Source organism: Mizuhopecten yessoensis, unplaced genomic scaffold, assembly GCF_002113885.1.
Source record: "Mizuhopecten yessoensis strain PY_sf001 unplaced genomic scaffold, ASM211388v2 scaffold716171, whole genome shotgun sequence".
In the NCBI taxonomy this organism is placed as follows: domain Eukaryota; kingdom Metazoa; phylum Mollusca; class Bivalvia; order Pectinida; family Pectinidae; genus Mizuhopecten; species Mizuhopecten yessoensis.
The window spans coordinates 126,189-148,832 of NW_018479983.1; the positions used below are offsets into that span (position 1 = coordinate 126,189).

Here is a 22,644-nt window from a genome sequence, read left to right on the forward strand (position 1 = left end):
CATAGGTTTTCAACAGCAATTTTTAGTTCTGAAGTTCCAGCAGACCGTTAAAAGCTACAAGAAGATTTATGATTTAATTTGGATCTTTAAACTATTTTCTGAAAAGTCCCTCACTCCACCTGGTTAGCCAACACAAATGTTGTTTTATGGACTTTTCACGACTACGATGCAAGGGAGGTAACCAATGAAACGTCATCATTCCCACCAAACCGAACCGAGATGTCTCTGTGATTTCTATTGGCTACACGATATTTGCGACTTTTAGTAGGAAATTTACTTTTTTTTCTAAATAAGATATTTTTTTTCTGTTTGTAAAAAAATACTGGAATTGTGTTTACTTTGCAATTATCTTTTTTTTGTCGAATATATCTTGTATTTCGACATAAGAAACCAATTCAGTCCCAACCAATCACATTTGTTATTACAACAGAATCCTACTTCCTGTAACATGTAAAACAAAATGGATGGCAATAAGGACGAAAGCGAGCGATGTATATCACTTGCGAAGAAGTATTTGGCAGAAGGCGAGAAATCAAAAGCTTTAAAATTTCTCAATAAAGCAGAAAGGCTTTACCCTTCACAAAAAGCGAAAGGTAGGCAATCCATATTCTATCAGTATCGTGTCTAACGTTACGTCATAAACTTATTGATATCGTGTCACGGTTCGGATGATTGTTTCGGCGAAAAGGATACGTTCTAAGCACATTAGATAAATAAATGTTGAGCGGATTTACGTAGAACTATGTTGTAGTATGTGCGCTGAAACAAAGATTGCCTACAGATCTGATAAAATGTACGATGCAACAGCATGTCGGGGAAACCGTATCAAAACATTTTTGGATCCCTCCGGAATTCATACTGGTTAATTTTAAATACACTACTGTACAGTACTGTAAATATCATTTTAAAAACTTATCAAACCTTCATTGACTAAAAGGGAAAAGCATGAGTAATCCGGGATCTTGTTTCACTTATGATTTTATTTATAATTACAGAACTACAAACATGAATCTAACAAGACTTTCTGAAAATATATTACATTGTACATTATATATATATATATATTATATATCTATTATGTACTAGTTTTGTATTATTCTGACTGAGTCTGGTGAAGGGGATTGTACAAATCCTGTATCGGAAATGAACTAACCTTTCTTAGAAAGGAGGACAGACCCGGACTGGTCCAAAACGAAATGGGCACCACTAGGCATATTCTTCTTGCTTGTACAAATAGAATAGTTTGCAGTAACAAGCCAGACACAAATGTCTGTGCTGGCACGCTAGACGGACATCTTCCAACAACTAATTCAAGTTTTTTTTTACATAGGGAATATAGGTGTTCGAATATGCCCTGGGTACCTTCTAACAGTCTTAAGACAAAGGAGTCAATCCGTAAAACATGATAACCCATTACAAACAGATCCAGACACTTAAAGATCCCTGAAAATACCTTTTCCGTGCACAGTCATTGAATGAAATGCTCTACCTGTCTATATAGGCCATTCTCTTGGTGAATACTTGCAATGATTTTCAATCTACTTTTTAACCAACACATTTATCAATGATAAAAAAATTATCATGACAAAAAAAATCACTACTCAAAGTGTCACAAGATGAAGGTACAGTTGGATGACCAGATGGTTGCTCATGATCATGAGGTCCCTATCTTTTCACTACAATGTGTTTATAAACATGTTGTGTGCCCTTGGTTATGACTGTTACCTGCTTACAGATCATAACACAAAAGGAACATCACTCTGTCTTGATAGAAGCCTAGCATGGATTCCCTAGTAAAAAATCAGATGACACGCAACTTCTCTTTACAATACTTTGGCTTTCGAACAGCCCACATCGTGTAAAAATCAGCAGAGAATGACTTGTACAGGATTTCTGACGCCCTTCAGGCAATAGTGTTGCCTGGAATGCTGTACCATCAGAAGTTTGGCATATACAATGTACCAACATTTGAAGGTTCAAAGCAGCCCTGGCCAGTTTGTCAGTGTCTGGTCCCTTCATGCAGATCTGAAGCATCTTCCCCCCCCCCCCCCCCCCCCTTTTCTAATGTGATAGGGCTTTCATTTGACAATCCATTAGCTAGACACAACTGACCAGTTAGAATAACCAACATTGGTTATGAAAATTAGGTTTGTTGTTCTGATTATGAACTTCTCATATCAATGTCACACTTACAGTTGGAATCAGTCAAACGTTTAACAGATCAAATGTGTCACAATAACAGCTACATCTCCTCACTATTTCCAATCAGATACAGTTTACCTGGTTTTCTATGTATACCTGACTTATTGTTATACTTTTATACCTACATTATTTTGACAGCTGATGGGCATATCATGTACCCTCATGCTTTTGTTGTCTACTTTGGTAATAAGGATGCATTGGCTAATGTGATTAATTGTTGTATAAACGATAGATGTGCAATATGACCTTTAGAGATACACTGAAACTAAGCCTGTTTCCCTTTATCTTTTTTTCTAACTGGTTTTTAATTATAAAAGCAGTATGATACATCAGTGCTATTATGCGACAGTTTTTTTTACTGTTTGGTTATGAAATTGGCTAGAGAAACATTTCAAAGATGCATTGCATCAGTATAGTTCTATGCTTGAGTCATGATCAGTCAATTCGAAATATGCCAGTCTGACAAACATGTCCGGTTAAAAATACTGTTGGTCCTGCAACCACTATCATAATTCTGGACCAAATGTCCGGCGTATGTTTTTCTACCTTAGATTTGTCTGGACTCCTTGAGCCCCAACTTTGAATATGGCTGAAGCTAGCACCTACCTATTTTTTCAAAGCCCCAGTCCAAAGGTGTCCCCAAGAATAGTTTTACACCAATTACAATTTAATCTCAAAATTTGTGTGTTGCAATTTCATTCAAACAAGACAGCTCTTGTGTCGCCATGGGCTGAATTACTTAGAACTGAATTATAACAGAAACACAATGATACTTGCCAACCCTCCCTATATAGGAGGGAGACTCTTGATTTTGGACCCTTAAATTTAGTTTTTTCAACCAGTGAATTTGCTAAACTGTTTCTCTTTTCTAATATCTTACGATTTCATCTGAAAGAAGAACTCAATTTATGTCATTTTAAAGGTTTATTTTGTCTCTTTGTCTCATGCTCAAAATTAAAACATTAATAAATTGTGTGTATACACATACACACATTTTATTAATGTTTTAATTTTGAGCATGCAGCAAAAAGTTGGTAAGTATGCCATTTAAAAAAACAGATTTCAATGTGAAACATTTCAATAAAGTTATTCTAGAAGCAATTTGCACCAGTGTGAGCCTTTACTTCACCAGTTACAATATTAACACTTTGTATATAGCCAATACAATATAGCAATGTACACTGGTTTTTAACATTTTGTGTGTTATTTTTTTCAGAAATAATAGAAGAAATAACTACAATGAATGGAACAGCTACAGGAAAAAAAACACATTCTGAAGAGAGCACAAAAGAAAATGTTCGACAAAGGAAAAGTAGTACAGGACGGGGTGGCTCAGAGGAAAACAAGGGGGACTCTGATACAGTAGATAGGAGTTACACACAGGATCAGCTAGAGGCAGTCAAGAGGTGATATAGTCTTTATTCAAATGAAGATGCATCATATTACCGTATGGGGACCTAATAATTGTTCCTTTAAATTATTATATTTTCTTTAAGTTACTGTGTTTGTTTCCTAAGATTTGAAATGAGATACTTTAAAATCCTGTTTGAAATTTATACTCAGACTGAACTAAATCAAATGTTTCTATAAATTTATAAAATAGAATTCGTATAACGTCACATTTCTTCCTGATGAAATAAAACAGAGTTTGTCTTTGATAATATATGTCGCCATACATGTACAATTTCATATGTAGAATACCAGCACTACAAATCTAAAATTTCTAACAGACTGGCATATATTTAAAATGTTAAACATTTACTTTGCATGCCTTGACATATATATAGAATCTATAGCTCTGGACATCAGGCTAGTAAAATAACAATTCTTTACTTTTTCCTGCCATGCATTGAAAATCTGTATTTACAACAGTATCTCAAAATGAAAGCTTATATGCTGGTTTGATAATTGGAATTTGCTGCAGATAATATTCCTTGTCAATCATACATATATATTTATATATATATCTATAACGAGAGTGTGACCTATGATGCAATGTTGTCACATCCTAAACTAGATTGTACCAAAGCAGAAAGTAATGAACAATTTTAGTTTTTTGACCAGACTGTTGGTTCATAACACTAAGATATAACAAAGTTGTCTGATTTAATCACAGTAAGCTTTTCATAGTTACTGTTCCTTGTGCATTTTAAATTGTTAGTTCATCATTGAATTGTATACCATATTTATTTCTATCTTTTATATTTTTCTAACATTTCAGAACAAAGAAATGTAAAGATTATTATGATGTACTTGGGGTGCAGAAAGACGCCACAGAAAATGATTTAAAGAAGGCATACAGAAAACTAGCTTTACAGATGCATCCTGACAAGAATAAAGCCCCGGGAGCAACAGAAGCTTTTAAAGGTAGCATATATGTGTATGTCAACAAATCATCAGGTAGCATATATGTGTATGTCAACAAATCATCAGGTAACATACATGTGTATGTCAACAAATCAATAGGTAACATGCATGTGTATGTCAACAAATCAACAGGTAACATGCATGTGTATGTCAACAAATCATCAGGTAACATGCATGTGTATGTCAACGAATCATCAGGTAACTTACATGTGTATGTCAACAAATCATCAGGTAACATGCATGTGTATGTAAACAAATCATCAGGTAACATACATGTGTATGTAAACGAATCATCAGGTAACATACATGTGTATGTCAACAAATCATCAGGTAACATGCATGTGTATGTCAACAAATCATCAGGTAACATGCATGTGGATGTAAACAAATCATCAGGTAACATACATGTGTATGTAAACGAATCATCAGGTAACATACATGTGTATGTCAACAAATCATCAGGTAACATACATGTGTATGTCAACGAATCATCAGGTAACATGCATGTGTATGTCAACAAATTGTCAGAACTTTGAAGTCAATATGTTGTAATGTCCAAAGTTTGTGGTTTATTAATATGACATATATTAATATATAATATAATATATCAATAATACACAAATTGTTGGGTCCATTCATACAGACCCCTAATAAAACATTCTCTTACATTAATTAATCAGACCGGGGTAGTCCCTACAAATTTACAAGTGAAAAGTACTGAAAGTAATTTGTGTTGTATTGCAGCGATTGGCAATGCATTTTCTGTGCTCAATGACACAGAAAAGAGAAGAAAGTATGATTTGTATGGTCCTGAAACTGATACAACTTCAGACCCAAGGAGAGGTCAACAGCATGGCTACTCACACGGTTTTGAAGGTAAATATTGCCATTTGGTTCCCGTTTCAGACACAGGTGTGTACGTGTACCTTCCTGTAAATTGAGTGGGCCTCAAAAATTCCATTCTTCCAATTCATTCCATTTTTTTCTAAGATGACTGCTTGATAACTGTACTCATTTACTTTCTTACCATTTCTACTATCCATAGATTTTTTCCTATCAATATTAAAAAGTAAAAACCTTCATATTGCTTTGTATTTTGATTTAGGAAGCTGTTAAATAGATCCAAGTTCTCTCACACTGTTCTGGTAGAACACTGGTTTTATGAAAGCCTTATATGTGTTAGAGCAAAAAAATATGGTGTTGTGTACCTAATTTTATTTGATTATTATCCCCCCCGCTTTCACCGAAACGGGGGATATTAATTTGTCTGTCTGTCTGTCCTTCTGTTTGTCTGTCTCCGCAAATGTTAACTGATTTTCTTCAAACTTGGTCACAGGGTTAAATGCCTCAAAACTCGGCCAAGTTCGATGACCACTTTCAGTTGACTCCATTTGGCGGAGTTATGGCCCCTTGAATAACGAAAAACGATATTAACTGCCGCGCTTCGTTTCCGTGCAATAACTACAACAAATGTTAACCGATTTTCTTCAAACTTGGTCACAGGGTTAATTGCCTTAAAACTCGGCCAAGTTCGATGACCACTTTCAGTTGACCCCATTTGGCGGAGTTATGGCCCCTTGAATAACGAAAAACGTCATTAACTGCCGCGCTTTGTTTCCGTGCAATAACTACAACAAATGTTAACCGATTTTCTTCAAACTTTTTTTTTGTTTGTCTTGACAGTTTTTTTAACATTCTCATATAATTACATCGATTTGGGTACCAATGCAGAAAAACAATTATTTTCTTTATAAGTTTGAGACAAGATACATAGAATATTATTATATGCATTTAGTTGAGAAGCAAACAAATACAAAAAAAAAGAAAAAAACAAACAGTTTGACTATTTTCACATGCTGAAACCAGGATATTAGGTGTTATGTACCATTGTACTGTTTTAGAAGAAGATATAGGAAAGAAAAGAGTAATAAAGAGAGAGAGGGACAAGAAAGAAAAGGAAGGTTGGAGAGGTGTCACAGGATTGGATAAGGGCTTATTGTTCAATTTTGTGTAAATTTTTGTACATAGGCTACTTTTAACAGGAATTACATTGGTACTATATTATTATAATTAATTTACATTTCAGTTATATGGCCTGCAGTAATCTTTCCCATTTTTTCCATTCCCTTTTAAAATTAGTGAGATAATTTTCACCAATACCTACAGCAATGTATTTTTGAGTATTGTAAATATCTTGAATTAAGGTTTTTCAAAGCTTAAACTGATAGACCAGTTTGCAGACATCTAGCCTTATGAATATATAGTTTAATGCTAAGAAGTACTAAATTATCAACATTGTTTTTTCTATCAAAGAAACCAAAGATAAAAGATTCTTTACTAAAAGCAAATGGAATTAATAACACATCTAGCAATGATTCAAAATCTGTTAAAAACACTTGTACTTCTTTACATTCCCATAATGCATGAACTATAGTTTCTGTGTCAGTTTTACAATGAAAACAATATGGACTTTTAACAAGACCTATTTTATAAGGATATGAATTAGTAGTTAAAATATGTTGATTGATTCTAAATTGAAGACACTGTAGTTTTGTGTTTTTACTAATTTTGAAGGGAATGGTATAGATTTTCTTCCCTATCTCTGTGTTAAATTCAAATATTTCCTCCCACTTCTTTCTGCTGGTAGATATTGTATTATTTTGGCACAGGGTTAAATGCCTTAAAACTCGGCAAAGTTTGATGACCACTTTCAGTTGACCCCATTTGGCAGAGTTATGGCCCCTTGAATAACGAAAAACGTCATTAACTGCCGCGCTTTGTTTCCGTGCAATAACTACAACAAATGTTAACCGATTTTCTTCAAACTTGGTCACAGGGTTAAATACCTTAAGGGCTCGGCCAAGTTCGATGACCACTTTCAGCGGAATTTATTTGGAAGAGTTATGGCCCCTTGAAAAACGTCATTATCTGCTGCGTTTCTGTTCATTAACTCTGTCAAATATTATCAGATTGTCTTCAAACTTCATAGCAGGGTTCAACGCATTAAGGGCTCAGCCAAGTATGACAACTACTTAATCGGATTCCATTTGGCATTTGGACTCCATTTGGCAGAGTTATGGCCCCTTGATCAACGAAAAAAATCATTTTCTGCAGTTTCTGCTTAATAACTCTTGCAAATATTAGTCAAATTACTTCAAACTTGATAACAATGTTTGTGTTCCTCTGTCTTTCCACTCATCTCGGGCACTCTTTGGTTTTTCGTGTGATCATTTCTGTAGACAAATAAATCAAAGTGCCGAGAGCACTCATGGATGCTGTGTATGAAGGATTCAAATAATGGAATAAAGTAGGTGGTATATCAGTAAAGAATGGCAGTAAATATTAAACAAAATGTTGTTGAGTAAGAGTCATAATAGCCCATCCCTTAACCATAATTTTCAATAAAAATATATATAACAAGCAGAGTATTGCTAAAACAATTGAAGCTTGTCTGATATTATGGTCCTTAATTAGTGTTTCAAATCGATGGAAATCCTTCAAGCGCAGACAATGATCTTTTTAAAAATAGTAGCAGTGTGACCTTGACCAGACAACCCTGCAAACCAAAATTGTCCCGTAAGATTATGGGAAAGTTTATGATTGAATAAAAATTTTTATATAGATAATATAAATAAATAATTATGATATTATTATTACAATTTGTTTATATTATCATGATTAATTACATGTATACAAAAAATTAAAACGAGATTGAATTATTTCCAGTGCGTGTAATCGCTAGCGCGCATTATGTTGTTTGCTTGCAAAGCTGTGTCATTCAAAAAGATCATAAATACCATACAAAAACAGTTCAATGCTTAAATATAATTATTCAGTTTCTGGTTAATGTGAATAATATTTATATACGGTTTTAATTTTTGACGTTCAATATGCTATATTCACGAAGCACTTGTATTATACTAATCGGGCCATTATCTAGAGACTGTATTGGGAAGCTATCTACAAACTCAATAGGCACAGCTGCTGACGGCTACTTTAGTATAAGTCAACATTCTCTTTCACTTGGAGACTTTCCATTGAGACAAAGAAAACACAAAGCCTACTTTATCAAGGACAGTTATGAAACGGTCGTTCAACAAGTCACGAGCATGAAACTATGCAATGATGGGCAAGGGGAGAAAACTCTTACACACAAACTTGAGAGTATTGGAATACGAGGCGTAGTAATTTGAATATAGTTCGGAACTTTCACTGATTAAAAACGCCACTGTTAAAGATCTTTACATATTTTCTTTGATTTTTTTGTCTTATACAGATATATTTCACCATATCATAGCATTGATCATATCATATCATTATCTAAATATTTCGCGGAAGGAGAAAAGGGTAGTTGTTTTTTTTTGTGAAGAAATTATTCGGTCCAAAAAGCGTAGTAATCTGAGATTGATATAGTGCATGATGCTCACTGAAAAAAACATTTTTCTTTGATTTATTGATCGTTTTCATATGTATTTCATCATTTTCTAGCATTAATCATACCATGAAATAATCAACACAGCATTTAAGGATCTTCCGCGGAAGAAGAAAGTATGTTGTTTGGTTTTGATTTGCCCAGGCTTGGCGAGTACCGCTATGAATGCTGTACACAGCATCCAATAAAATAAATATACAACATTTGATATAGCGCCCTATCTAGCTAATTTAAGCCACTCTAAAACGCTTTACAGTACATAGATATACACTTTAATACAATGAATACATTTAGCATTTACATTAAACAATACAATTTTGAGGAATTCGTAGGAGCTGCCTTATAAGGCGCTAACTACTGGTCCTATACCACCTGGCTAATATCTCCCTATGTGTGTAAGCCTGCGTGTGTGCTGGAGATGTATTATGTTCTGTTTGTAGTGGGACTGTACTTCCAACGGTTTCATTTATAGTGCCACCTCACTTGAATGCCACAGCACAGATACCGCAACATCCACCCCAGACCATTTTATACTCCACCTGGGTTGTTGGAGTTGTTGGAGATATTGTTCAGATGTTTCAACCAAATTCTGTATGCACATCTGACTCATGCTAAGTTTGCCAACCGATGTGATTTGTGCATATTTACAGATAATCAATGAGGTATAGGGCTTTTTTTTATGTCTCAACAGCACGATATGCACATGTTTAAACCTAACCTCAATAAAGTTAACCTAAAATATGGCCTGCAAGCGGGGGATATAAATTCCACGAATTTGCTTGTTTCACTTCCTTTGGCCTTTTGGTGCAACCATGATGACATTTTGGACAGGATCTATATTGAAATTATTATTACAGGTGACATTTCCCCAGAAGAATTATTTAACATGTTTTTCGGAGGAGGATTTCCTACAAGTAAGTTATGTCTGACACATCTTTAACTGATGCATTTCTTGTAAACTTATTTGCAGTCTGGCTATAAACAGTTATATGTACATGTGTTAACAATGATACACTGTTCAAATGGCAAATAGAATCTTTTGCCATGTTGTGGATCTTACTAAATTATGCAATAAAATAATCAATATTTTTTTTTCATTTTTCAAAAGTAAAGAATTGATTGCTTCATTTGCACAATTAAATGTTTTATTCAATGTATTTTAATTGATGTAAATAGCATTCACATAATAACTCCGACTGTAAATATCTTAATTTCTGACTTTAATGTTTTCAGACAATGTGTACACAACACACAGACCAAGACATGCACATCAGCACCATCAGCACCACCGCACCACAAATGTCTCCAACGATGTAAGTCTGTAGTACTAGCAGTGTATTATATAGGTCTCCAACGATGTAAGTCTGTAGTACTAGCAGTGTAATATATAGGTCTCCAACGATGTAAGTCAGTAACAGTGTATTATATAGGTCTCCAACGATGTAAGTCTGTAGTACTAGCAGTGTATTATATAGGTATCCAATGATGTAAGTCTGTAGTACTAGCAGTGTATTTTATAGGTCTCCAATGATGTAAGTCTGTACTACTAGCAGTGTATTATATAGGTCTCCAATGATGTAAGTCTGTAGTACTAGCAGTGTATTATATAGGTCTCCAACGATGTAAGTCTGTAGTACTAGCAGTGTATTATATAGGTCTCCAACGATGTAAGTCTGTAGTACTAGCAGTGTATTATATAGGTCTCCAACGATGTAAGTCTGTAGTACTAGCAGTGTATTATATAGGTCTCCAACGATGTAAGTCTGTAGTACTAGCAGTGTATTATATAGGTCTCCAACGATGTAAGTCTGTAGTACTAGCAGTGTATTATATAGGTCTCCAACGATGTAAGTCTGTAGTACTAGCAGTGTATTATATAGGTCTCCAACGATGTAAGTCTGTAGTACTAGCAGTGTATTATATAGGTCTCCAACGATGTAAGTCTGTAGTACTAGCAGTGTATTATATAGGTCTCCAACGATGTAAGTCTGTAGTACTAGCAGTGTATTATATAGGTCTCCAACGATGTAAGTCTGTAGTACTAGCAGTGTATTATATAGGTCTCCAACGATGTAAGTCTGTAGTACTAGCAGTGTATTATATAGGTCTCCAACGATGTAAGTCTGTAGTACTAGCAGTGTATTATATAGGTCTCCAACGATGTAAGTCTGTAGTACTAGCAGTGTATTATATAGGTCTCCAACGATGTAAGTCTGTAGTACTAGCAGTGTATTATATAGGTCTCCAACGATGTAAGTCTGTAGTACTAGCAGTGTATTATATAGGTCTCCAACGATGTAAGTCTGTAGTACTAGCAGTGTATTATATAGGTCTCCAACGATGTAAGTCTGTAGTACTAGCAGTGTATTATATAGGTCTCCAACGATGTAAGTCTGTAGTACTAGCAGTGTATTATATAGGTCTCCAACGATGTAAGTCTGTAGTACTAGCAGTGTATTATATAGGTCTCCAACGATGTAAGTCTGTAGTACTAGCAGTGTATTATATAGGTCTCCAACGATGTAAGTCTGTAGTACTAGCAGTGTATTATATAGGTCTCCAACGATGTAAGTCTGTAGTACTAGCAGTGTATTATATAGGTCTCCAACGATGTAAGTCTGTAGTACTAGCAGTGTATTATATAGGTCTCCAACGATGTAAGTCTGTAGTACTAGCAGTGTATTATATAGGTCTCCAACGATGTAAGTCTGTAGTACTAGCAGTGTATTATATAGGTCTCCAACGATGTAAGTCTGTAGTACTAGCAGTGTATTATATAGGTCTCCAACGATGTAAGTCTGTAGTACTAGCAGTGTATTATATAGGTCTCCAACGATGTAAGTCTGTAGTACTAGCAGTGTATTATATAGGTCTCCAACGATGTAAGTCTGTAGTACTAGCAGTGTATTATATAGGTCTCCAACGATGTAAGTCTGTAGTACTAGCAGTGTATTATATAGGTCTCCAACGATGTAAGTCTGTAGTACTAGCAGTGTATTATATAGGTCTCCAACGATGTAAGTCTGTAGTACTAGCAGTGTATTATATAGGTCTCCAACGATGTAAGTCTGTAGTACTAGCAGTGTATTATATAGGTCTCCAACGATGTAAGTCTGTAGTACTAGCAGTGTATTATATAGGTCTCCAACGATGTAAGTCTGTAGTACTAGCAGTGTATTATATAGGTCTCCAACGATGTAAGTCTGTAGTACTAGCAGTGTATTATATAGGTCTCCAACGATGTAAGTCTGTAGTACTAGCAGTGTATTATATAGGTCTCCAACGATGTAAGTCTGTAGTACTAGCAGTGTATTATATAGGTCTCCAACGATGTAAGTCTGTAGTACTAGCAGTGTATTATATAGGTCTCCAACGATGTAAGTCTGTAGTACTAGCAGTGTATTATATAGGTCTCCAACGATGTAAGTCTGTAGTACTAGCAGTGTATTATATAGGTCTCCAACGATGTAAGTCTGTAGTACTAGCAGTGTATTATATAGGTCTCCAACGATGTAAGTCTGTAGTACTAGCAGTGTATTATATAGGTCTCCAACGATGTAAGTCTGTAGTACTAGCAGTGTATTATATAGGTCTCCAACGATGTAAGTCTGTAGTACTAGCAGTGTATTATATAGGTCTCCAACGATGTAAGTCTGTAGTACTAGCAGTGTATTATATAGGTCTCCAACGATGTAAGTCTGTAGTACTAGCAGTGTATTATATAGGTCTCCAACGATGTAAGTCTGTAGTACTAGCAGTGTATTATATAGGTCTCCAACGATGTAAGTCTGTAGTACTAGCAGTGTATTATATAGGTCTCCAACGATGTAAGTCTGTAGTACTAGCAGTGTATTATATAGGTCTCCAACGATGTAAGTCTGTAGTACTAGCAGTGTATTATATAGGTCTCCAACGATGTAAGTCTGTAGTACTAGCAGTGTATTATATAGGTCTCCAACGATGTAAGTCTGTAGTACTAGCAGTGTATTATATAGGTCTCCAACGATGTAAGTCTGTAGTACTAGCAGTGTATTATATAGGTCTCCAACGATGTAAGTCTGTAGTACTAGCAGTGTATTATATAGGTCTCCAACGATGTAAGTCTGTAGTACTAGCAGTGTATTATATAGGTCTCCAACGATGTAAGTCTGTAGTACTAGCAGTGTATTATATAGGTCTCCAACGATGTAAGTCTGTAGTACTAGCAGTGTATTATATAGGTCTCCAACGATGTAAGTCTGTAGTACTAGCAGTGTATTATATAGGTCTCCAACGATGTAAGTCTGTAGTACTAGCAGTGTATTATATAGGTCTCCAACGATGTAAGTCTGTAGTACTAGCAGTGTATTATATAGGTCTCCAACGATGTAAGTCTGTAGTACTAGCAGTGTATTATATAGGTCTCCAACGATGTAAGTCTGTAGTACTAGCAGTGTATTATATAGGTCTCCAACGATGTAAGTCTGTAGTACTAGCAGTGTATTATATAGGTCTCCAACGATGTAAGTCTGTAGTACTAGCAGTGTATTATATAGGTCTCCAACGATGTAAGTCTGTAGTACTAGCAGTGTATTATATAGGTCTCCAACGATGTAAGTCTGTAGTACTAGCAGTGTATTATATAGGTCTCCAACGATGTAAGTCTGTAGTACTAGCAGTGTATTATATAGGTCTCCAACGATGTAAGTCTGTAGTACTAGCAGTGTATTATATAGGTCTCCAACGATGTAAGTCTGTAGTACTAGCAGTGTATTATATAGGTCTCCAACGATGTAAGTCTGTAGTACTAGCAGTGTATTATATAGGTCTCCAACGATGTAAGTCTGTAGTACTAGCAGTGTATTATATAGGTCTCCAACGATGTAAGTCTGTAGTACTAGCAGTGTATTATATAGGTCTCCAACGATGTAAGTCTGTAGTACTAGCAGTGTATTATATAGGTCTCCAACGATGTAAGTCTGTAGTACTAGCAGTGTATTATATAGGTCTCCAACGATGTAAGTCTGTAGTACTAGCAGTGTATTATATAGGTCTCCAACGATGTAAGTCTGTAGTACTAGCAGTGTATTATATAGGTCTCCAACGATGTAAGTCTGTAGTACTAGCAGTGTATTATATAGGTCTCCAACGATGTAAGTCTGTAGTACTAGCAGTGTATTATATAGGTCTCCAACGATGTAAGTCTGTAGTACTAGCAGTGTATTATATAGGTCTCCAACGATGTAAGTCTGTAGTACTAGCAGTGTATTATATAGGTCTCCAACGATGTAAGTCTGTAGTACTAGCAGTGTATTATATAGGTCTCCAACGATGTAAGTCTGTAGTACTAGCAGTGTATTATATAGGTCTCCAACGATGTAAGTCTGTAGTACTAGCAGTGTATTATATAGGTCTCCAACGATGTAAGTCTGTAGTACTAGCAGTGTATTATATAGGTCTCCAACGATGTAAGTCTGTAGTACTAGCAGTGTATTATATAGGTCTCCAACGATGTAAGTCTGTAGTACTAGCAGTGTATTATATAGGTCTCCAACGATGTAAGTCTGTAGTACTAGCAGTGTATTATATAGGTCTCCAACGATGTAAGTCTGTAGTACTAGCAGTGTATTATATAGGTCTCCAACGATGTAAGTCTGTAGTACTAGCAGTGTATTATATAGGTCTCCAACGATGTAAGTCTGTAGTACTAGCAGTGTATTATATAGGTCTCCAACGATGTAAGTCTGTAGTACTAGCAGTGTATTATATAGGTCTCCAACGATGTAAGTCTGTAGTACTAGCAGTGTATTATATAGGTCTCCAACGATGTAAGTCTGTAGTACTAGCAGTGTATTATATAGGTCTCCAACGATGTAAGTCTGTAGTACTAGCAGTGTATTATATAGGTCTCCAACGATGTAAGTCTGTAGTACTAGCAGTGTATTATATAGGTCTCCAACGATGTAAGTCTGTAGTACTAGCAGTGTATTATATAGGTCTCCAACGATGTAAGTCTGTAGTACTAGCAGTGTATTATATAGGTCTCCAACGATGTAAGTCTGTAGTACTAGCAGTGTATTATATAGGTCTCCAACGATGTAAGTCTGTAGTACTAGCAGTGTATTATATAGGTCTCCAACGATGTAAGTCTGTAGTACTAGCAGTGTATTATATAGGTCTCCAACGATGTAAGTCTGTAGTACTAGCAGTGTATTATATAGGTCTCCAACGATGTAAGTCTGTAGTACTAGCAGTGTATTATATAGGTCTCCAACGATGTAAGTCTGTAGTACTAGCAGTGTATTATATAGGTCTCCAACGATGTAAGTCTGTAGTACTAGCAGTGTATTATATAGGTCTCCAACGATGTAAGTCTGTAGTACTAGCAGTGTATTATATAGGTCTCCAACGATGTAAGTCTGTAGTACTAGCAGTGTATTATATAGGTCTCCAACGATGTAAGTCTGTAGTACTAGCAGTGTATTATATAGGTCTCCAACGATGTAAGTCTGTAGTACTAGCAGTGTATTATATAGGTCTCCAACGATGTAAGTCTGTAGTACTAGCAGTGTATTATATAGGTCTCCAACGATGTAAGTCTGTAGTACTAGCAGTGTATTATATAGGTCTCCAACGATGTAAGTCTGTAGTACTAGCAGTGTATTATATAGGTCTCCAACGATGTAAGTCTGTAGTACTAGCAGTGTATTATATAGGTCTCCAACGATGTAAGTCTGTAGTACTAGCAGTGTATTATATAGGTCTCCAACGATGTAAGTCTGTAGTACTAGCAGTGTATTATATAGGTCTCCAACGATGTAAGTCTGTAGTACTAGCAGTGTATTATATAGGTCTCCAACGATGTAAGTCTGTAGTACTAGCAGTGTATTATATAGGTCTCCAACGATGTAAGTCTGTAGTACTAGCAGTGTATTATATAGGTCTCCAACGATGTAAGTCTGTAGTACTAGCAGTGTATTATATAGGTCTCCAACGATGTAAGTCTGTAGTACTAGCAGTGTATTATATAGGTCTCCAACGATGTAAGTCTGTAGTACTAGCAGTGTATTATATAGGTCTCCAACGATGTAAGTCTGTAGTACTAGCAGTGTATTATATAGGTCTCCAACGATGTAAGTCTGTAGTACTAGCAGTGTATTATATAGGTCTCCAACGATGTAAGTCTGTAGTACTAGCAGTGTATTATATAGGTCTCCAACGATGTAAGTCTGTAGTACTAGCAGTGTATTATATAGGTCTCCAATGATGTAAGTCTGTAGTACTAGCAGTGTATTATATAGGTCTCCAATGATGTAAGTCTGTAGTACTAGCAGTGTATTATATAGGTCTCCAATGATGTAAGTCTGTAGTACTCACAGTGTTTTATATAGGTCTGCAGTGATGTTAGTCTGTAACAGTGTATTTTATGGGTCTGGAGTGATGTTAGTCTATAACAGTGTATTGTACGGGTCTGTAGTGATATAAATCTGTAATAGTGTATTATATGGGTCTGTAGTGATATAAATCTGTAACAGTATATTATATGGGTCTGTAGTGATGTAAGTGTGTAACAGTGTATTATATGGGTCTGCTGTGATGTAAGTCTATAACAGTGATGTCTGTAACAGTGTATTATATGGATCTGAAGTTATATAAATTTGTAATAGTGTATTATATGGGTCTGCAGTGATGTTAGTCTATAACAGTGTATTGTACGAGTCTGTAGTGATATAAATTTGTAACAGTGTATTATATGGGTCTGCTGTGATGTTAGTCTATAACAGTGATGTCTGTAACAGTGTATCATAGGGATCCAATAAAGCAAGTTTTTAGCAGTGTATTTTTAAGTATTTGGGTATTTGGGGTGCTATGAATATCATAGACATTTGTTTAGTAAAAACAGAATATCATCAAATCTTGTTTTAACAATGCAATATCAGTCTCAAAACCAAATAAGAGCTGATTTCCAAGTGTCCTTGGCACAAATGTAGATGGTAATCTTTGTTTAAAATATTCATGACATGTTTGATACCTGTACTTACAGAACATCTGTTTCCATTACAGGGAAGCTACACTTTGCTACTGCAGTTAACACCAATTATCTTACTAGTCCTTCTGTCACTTCTTAGTAGTTTCTTTGTCAGCGATCCACTGTTCAACATGCATAAAACAGAGTAAGTGATGACATATATCTACCGATTCATAACAATGTTACGCATTACTCATCTTGAGGTTGCTAGCATCAAATTTGTAATAATTACATCATCCTCACTTTCGCTCTCTACACCCCTGGAATATGTCATAGCAAAATTGGAGGCTCGTTGTGTGCCAACTTGTTGATGAGACAAGAAGACTAGTTCAACCCTTTGATATACATCAAAAGACTCTCGCGGTCACGTAAAAATCGACAGGCTGTGAAGTCGGGCATCTCTCCATTGTAATCCTCAAAGGACAGGTATCAGCCTAGCGATTGGTCAGGTTTTTTTTTACCCGAGACCAAACAAACAGGTATCTTCGTGCCTTCAATTTTACTATGACATATTCCAGGGGTGTAGAGAGCGAAAGTGAGCGTAACCCCTGGATATCGAGGATGTCATTACATGTAAAGTTTGTATTTGTCTCCTGTGGATTTTCATAATCGGCTACTAAATTTTTCATTATCATAGATACTATTAACAAATTTTCAATTATATATTTAATTTTCTAATGGAAACAAAACATTTTGATATGTACATTGTATGTATTTGATTTGAACAAGTACCTGGATAATTAGAAATAAGTTTTTAAGTTGTTGAAAGACTTTTAAAAGGTTCCCCTCAATGCATGAAAAAAAATTGAGCATAAGGTTATTAGTTATTGACAATATAAATTACTTATGCATGGTATTATATAAATCCATAATACTGTATTTTAGAATCATCAATGCAATGACTTAAGATTTAAATTATGAATAAACCTCTATTTCATTCTTTCTTTGTAGTAAATATACTTTTCAGAGAAAAACAGGAAATCTTCAAGTTCCATATTATGTTAAAAAAGATTTTCGAGTTGAATTCAAGAGTGATTTACGACGGTTAGAACGGCAAGTAGAGGAAGAACATATATCATCATTACGCCAAAACTGTTGGAGGGAGAGAAGCTATAGTAAGTACATAAAAAACTGATGAATTAACACCAGAATTTACATAAGTTGAGTGAATGAATTAACATGAACATGTCATCATTATGGACCGATTAAAATTTGTTTGTTACAATCAGTTTAGATAACCAGTGTTGTACTGGTCAGTACAGTAGGGTTAAGAGGAAGCATACAAATAAATCGGTGATTATGTATTTCTTATTTATTAAACGATATTGAATGGCCCAACTGTGCAACAGTTCTATCCAAAACAAAATTAAGGGAAGGTTACAATTTGTAGAAAAAAAACAGTGCAGGGGGTGAAATCCTTAAAGAGGGCATTAGGTTTCTCACTCAGATACCTAGAGAATGTTGAATTTGTCATTCTGTCAGACGAACATTATTACACACATGTATTATGAAACAGTTGTTGTGATTGATCAACAGTTGGTCATCAATCATTTTTGTATATTGTGATATGCGATCATTAATATAATTTCCATTTAATGTTTCACTTTAAAACCTTGTACCATGTTATTCACTTTATGTTTTGTAGAAGAGAATATGCTTTGGAGAGCAAGGAATTATGCAGACGCAAGATTGTATGAAAAAGCTAGTAACTTAGAGACTCCTTCATGTGATCAGTTGAACAAGATATATTCTTCATGATACCTCTTGTTAAACAAGCGTGATCGGAATGTGATGTTGGTTCCTTTTTCAATTTCCCTGTGATGACGGAATGGAACTGTTGGTTCCCTGTGGCCCTAACGACCAACCCACGGAGTTGTGAATTCTTGATGACATGAAACATGTCAGGTTTGAGTTTTATTGTTATCAGAGACATGCCTGTGTGTAATATAAAGATGTATGACCGGGTGAAATCAGTAAGGACAAAGTATTGAAACAGTGTAGCACATGTGTACCTTAACTTTAACATGGCTCATCAGGTTGAGGGTTTCCTGTATTGTGATTAGTAATATTGACATAAACACCAGTTTTAGAGGTTCCAAAACATTTTCTCTCGTGAGTGCAGCCCTGGGTCATTAATTCTTCTCGGACTAGAGGCAATAACTGTAGTGTAGGATCTAGAGGTGATTGTAAATTACAAAGTGTGTTTAGATGAATTTTGAATAGATGTTTGTGGTTTACAGTACTTGTATGCCTTTTCCAGTTCTATGGTCCAATATATATTGCACACAAAGCCTTAACATTTTTGTGTACTCCCAGATAGCTCCACAAGTTGTATAACAAGATCAGAGTTATGTAAACTCTTTACATATGTCCCATTTTGGTATGAAGGAGGAAAGTTGTTCAAGTATTGCAAAAATTTAAATCATTTTTCATTTTGACAGCAAATCTGTTCTCATGTTATCCTGAGTATTGAAGTTGAACAGTTGTTATGTTTAAATGGGCAGTAGAATTGGAGGTGAAAGTGATACCAATTCCTCATCTTTTAACTTTTTGCAAAAAAGACAAACTTCTGTTGAGTTGATAGGTCTTTGTTGATATACATGCATGATCCGATATACATATGATATTATGACATGTTTCTGGTAACTTTAAAATTGTGGATGTGTTAATGAAAATCAGGGATTCTCTTTAATTGTCCAGACTAGACAGTGTGACCTGAATGTCTTGTGTGAATGAAAGAGGAATGTGGACGAGGTGTTGTGTGACAACCTGTGTGGTTTCGTGTGTATGTATGGAGATTTATTTTTGTGTTCAATGATGTTAGTATGTATCTTTATGATTTACCTGGTAAGTGAAATGTTGAACACATGTACATTAAATGTAAATACAAAGTGCTCGAGTAGATAACCACATGCGAAAGTACTGGCTACATAAGTAACAAAGTGTATTTTACGTTGTCATCGATCGTAAGTGTTCATATTTTATTTGGTGTCGCATGTAACTTTATACCAATACCAGTCACGTGTTACTTTTCCAGATTAAATATCGTTTCGATTTTTTAAATGGTATAAATTACCCAAGTTTGATCATATGTTATGTTGAAATGTGCCTGAAAAAGTGACTGTTGGGGAGTTAAATTCACTGATGAATACTCTCAGTAGCTTTACATCTTGTAGTATGCTTGATGAATACTACATTACTTCATCGGGTAGAATTAGGAGGAGGTAACCAGAGGTTCTACAAATATTAATCTGATGATCATCATGCATTTAAGGCATTCCAGGTTTTCACTTTTACAAAATAGGTCTCAAAAGTAGGAGAATGTTAAAGAAAGACTAAACAGAGACCCTGATACTTTGTGTGTAAGCAGATAGTGTATTAGTCATGATTGCTAGAGAATGTCGTATGTGAATGTTGTATTGATATGAATGTTCATGTATTGAGCAAAGGTAATTTTCAGTTTTCAAAGATAGTAATTAATATATGATTTTTATTATCCTGTCTGTAACTTTCTTCAGTTAATTGATTTTTGTAAATAAGAAAAAGTTTTTATTTATAAGTTAGTGTCAGTGGTGATCTTTTGTATAAATGTTACATATTTGTGCAATCATTCTTTTGCTAGATGGTCAAATAAAATTGGTATATAACAACTATTTATATTGATAACTTATTATGCAAAACAAATCTTTTAAACAGAGAATCCAATCACACACATTTACCTCCCCTAGGTAGCTAGAATGGCGATGACACACACATCGCATATATGAAATGGGAGATGACTGGCATTAGTTTAAATCCTCATAAAGAAATTAGTTAGGGACTAAATCAGTTTGGACTGATAATGGTTATTATTTTAATGTTGTCTATATTACTTGACATTAGCTGTGTGATTAACATTCTTTTTTAGCCCTTTTCACCTTAAATTTCAAAACTCAACTTCCTTACATGTGACAGTTTAAGTAGCTATGTGTACAATGAAGGCATTGTTGGACATTATGGGACAAGTTATATTTCGTAAAAAAAAAATCATAAGATTTTTCATGATGAAGAAATACTTGAAGCACAACATGTTTTTTTCGAAATTTCTTTTTGTTTGAAAGTAGCAGAATATGGTGGCCAATCCATGCTTCTATAACATGTATGTCCATTTTGTAATTTCATGTCTGTCAGTTATCCATGATTTTTTTTTTTTCACCTGTACTTTTCATATCCGAATAAGTTTTTAAAGTCCTTACTATTTGGTTGTTTACACTTAAACAAGTAAAGTACATCAAATCAAAGAGACTTTTTGTTTTTATATGGAGTTTCCTGATTTACTGATGTTTTAGTTCTATTAATGACTGGTGGATTCTGGAATTTTAGAAATGTTAGATTGTCACTTTTTATATTGAAGGACAGGATTGAATGAAAACATTTTCCATTTAATTCATCAAGTGAATGCAGTACATTTGTTTTCTTACTAAAATAATATTTCAGCGAATATGTACATAAAATGAATATTTAACAGTTATAGATCTTACGTGGTAATTAATCTGCCATTTTCTTCTGTAAAATTTGTATATCCATGTTTTTACACAGTCAAATTACAAATGATAAAATTTTATAAAAATAAATTATAAAAAGGGTATAAAATATCAATACTAGCCCTTGTGGGGTTTGTACAATCTTATAAGGTACATGTATATAGAGCACATGTATATATCTCATCAGTGTACCTTGGTGATTGTGTATGTGTCTTGTCCACCCTTTGTTTACAGTGTTGATTCACTGTCAATAAACTACACTCCAGAATCGTACCATTATATCATTTGTTGTTGTTGATGAGCAGCAGAGCCGCAAAATCAAGACTGACCTGGACAGTAGAGTACTCAGTAGTTTGTTACCTGAACAGATGGTATGTGTTGATCTTTAAGATATATAAAGTAATTTTGTCTCTTCCTGTATTTTCATCTATTTTACTCAAAATGGGTAATTGTTCAATTATTGGTATTGGCTGGAGAGAACTAAGGCCTGCTCTAGAAAAGTGTGATGCTGATATAATGGACACAAGTGTATGAAGACATCAATTTTACATGGTGATAAAGCTGAATTATCTGAATACTGTTCATATTGCAAATGTTTGCAAATTATCCTGTCATCATGTTGAGAAAACAGGTTACCTGGACTTAAAACAATCGTTGGAAAACGTTTTCATTATCACTGCAAATATTTCAATAAAAGAAAAAAAACGATCAGCAGTTCAAGAGGAGTAGACTTTCATAGTTATCAATATTTCTTCATTTTGTTCACAACACCTTCGAGAGTCCAAGTGATCAAGAAGGCTTCATCAATCATGGGAAATGTGGTTTAGGTATGTATGTACCAACATGTGCATATTGTTATTGTTCCCGTGTTATAACTTGGGGATTAATCTCCTGGAAGGTAGGAATCTCAATTATTCCCGATACTATTATGCAGAACCTGAGGTTTTAAGGAACTAGACCAAAGACCAATCTTAGTGGCATACAGGTAAGTTTATTTATCTCTTCATGCCAAGCAATTATATACATGGTTGTAGGTTGGGGATTGCATCTTTGTCCATGTCATAACCAAAATATGAATGTATTTGTTTCATATTGTAGAATAATGGTTATTA

The 22,644-nt window shown here is 34.8% G+C and overlaps 1 protein-coding gene across 1 annotated transcript; it reads left to right on the forward strand.

The window, feature by feature from the left end:
• The first annotated feature begins 432 nt into the window (after positions 1 to 432).
• Positions 433 to 21,811, forward strand: LOC110441931 (dnaJ homolog subfamily B member 14-like). The gene is made up of 9 exons (XM_021485243.1): positions 433 to 593; positions 3,419 to 3,608; positions 4,424 to 4,569; positions 5,314 to 5,445; positions 9,859 to 9,915; positions 10,235 to 10,314; positions 17,045 to 17,154; positions 17,961 to 18,124; positions 18,655 to 21,811. The coding sequence occupies exons 1-9, from the start codon at positions 461 to 463 to the stop codon at positions 18,765 to 18,767; spliced, it is 1,125 nt and encodes a 374-aa protein (XP_021340918.1). The 5' UTR covers positions 433 to 460; the 3' UTR covers positions 18,768 to 21,811.
• Positions 21,812 to 22,644: the final 833 nt, after the last annotated feature.

What these genes read in the sequence shown, in the direction of transcription:
- LOC110441931 (XM_021485243.1), top strand. Translation starts at nt 461, where the DNA reads ATGGATGGCAATAAGGACGAAAGCGAGCGATGTATATCACTTGCGAAG. An exon ending in CTACTCACACGGTTTTGAAG is followed by an intron (nt 5,446 to 9,858) that starts GTAAATATTGCC and finishes TTATTATTACAG; the next exon opens with GTGACATTTCCCCAGAAGAA. An exon ending in CGGAGGAGGATTTCCTACAA is followed by an intron (nt 9,916 to 10,234) that starts GTAAGTTATGTC and finishes TAATGTTTTCAG; the next exon opens with ACAATGTGTACACAACACAC.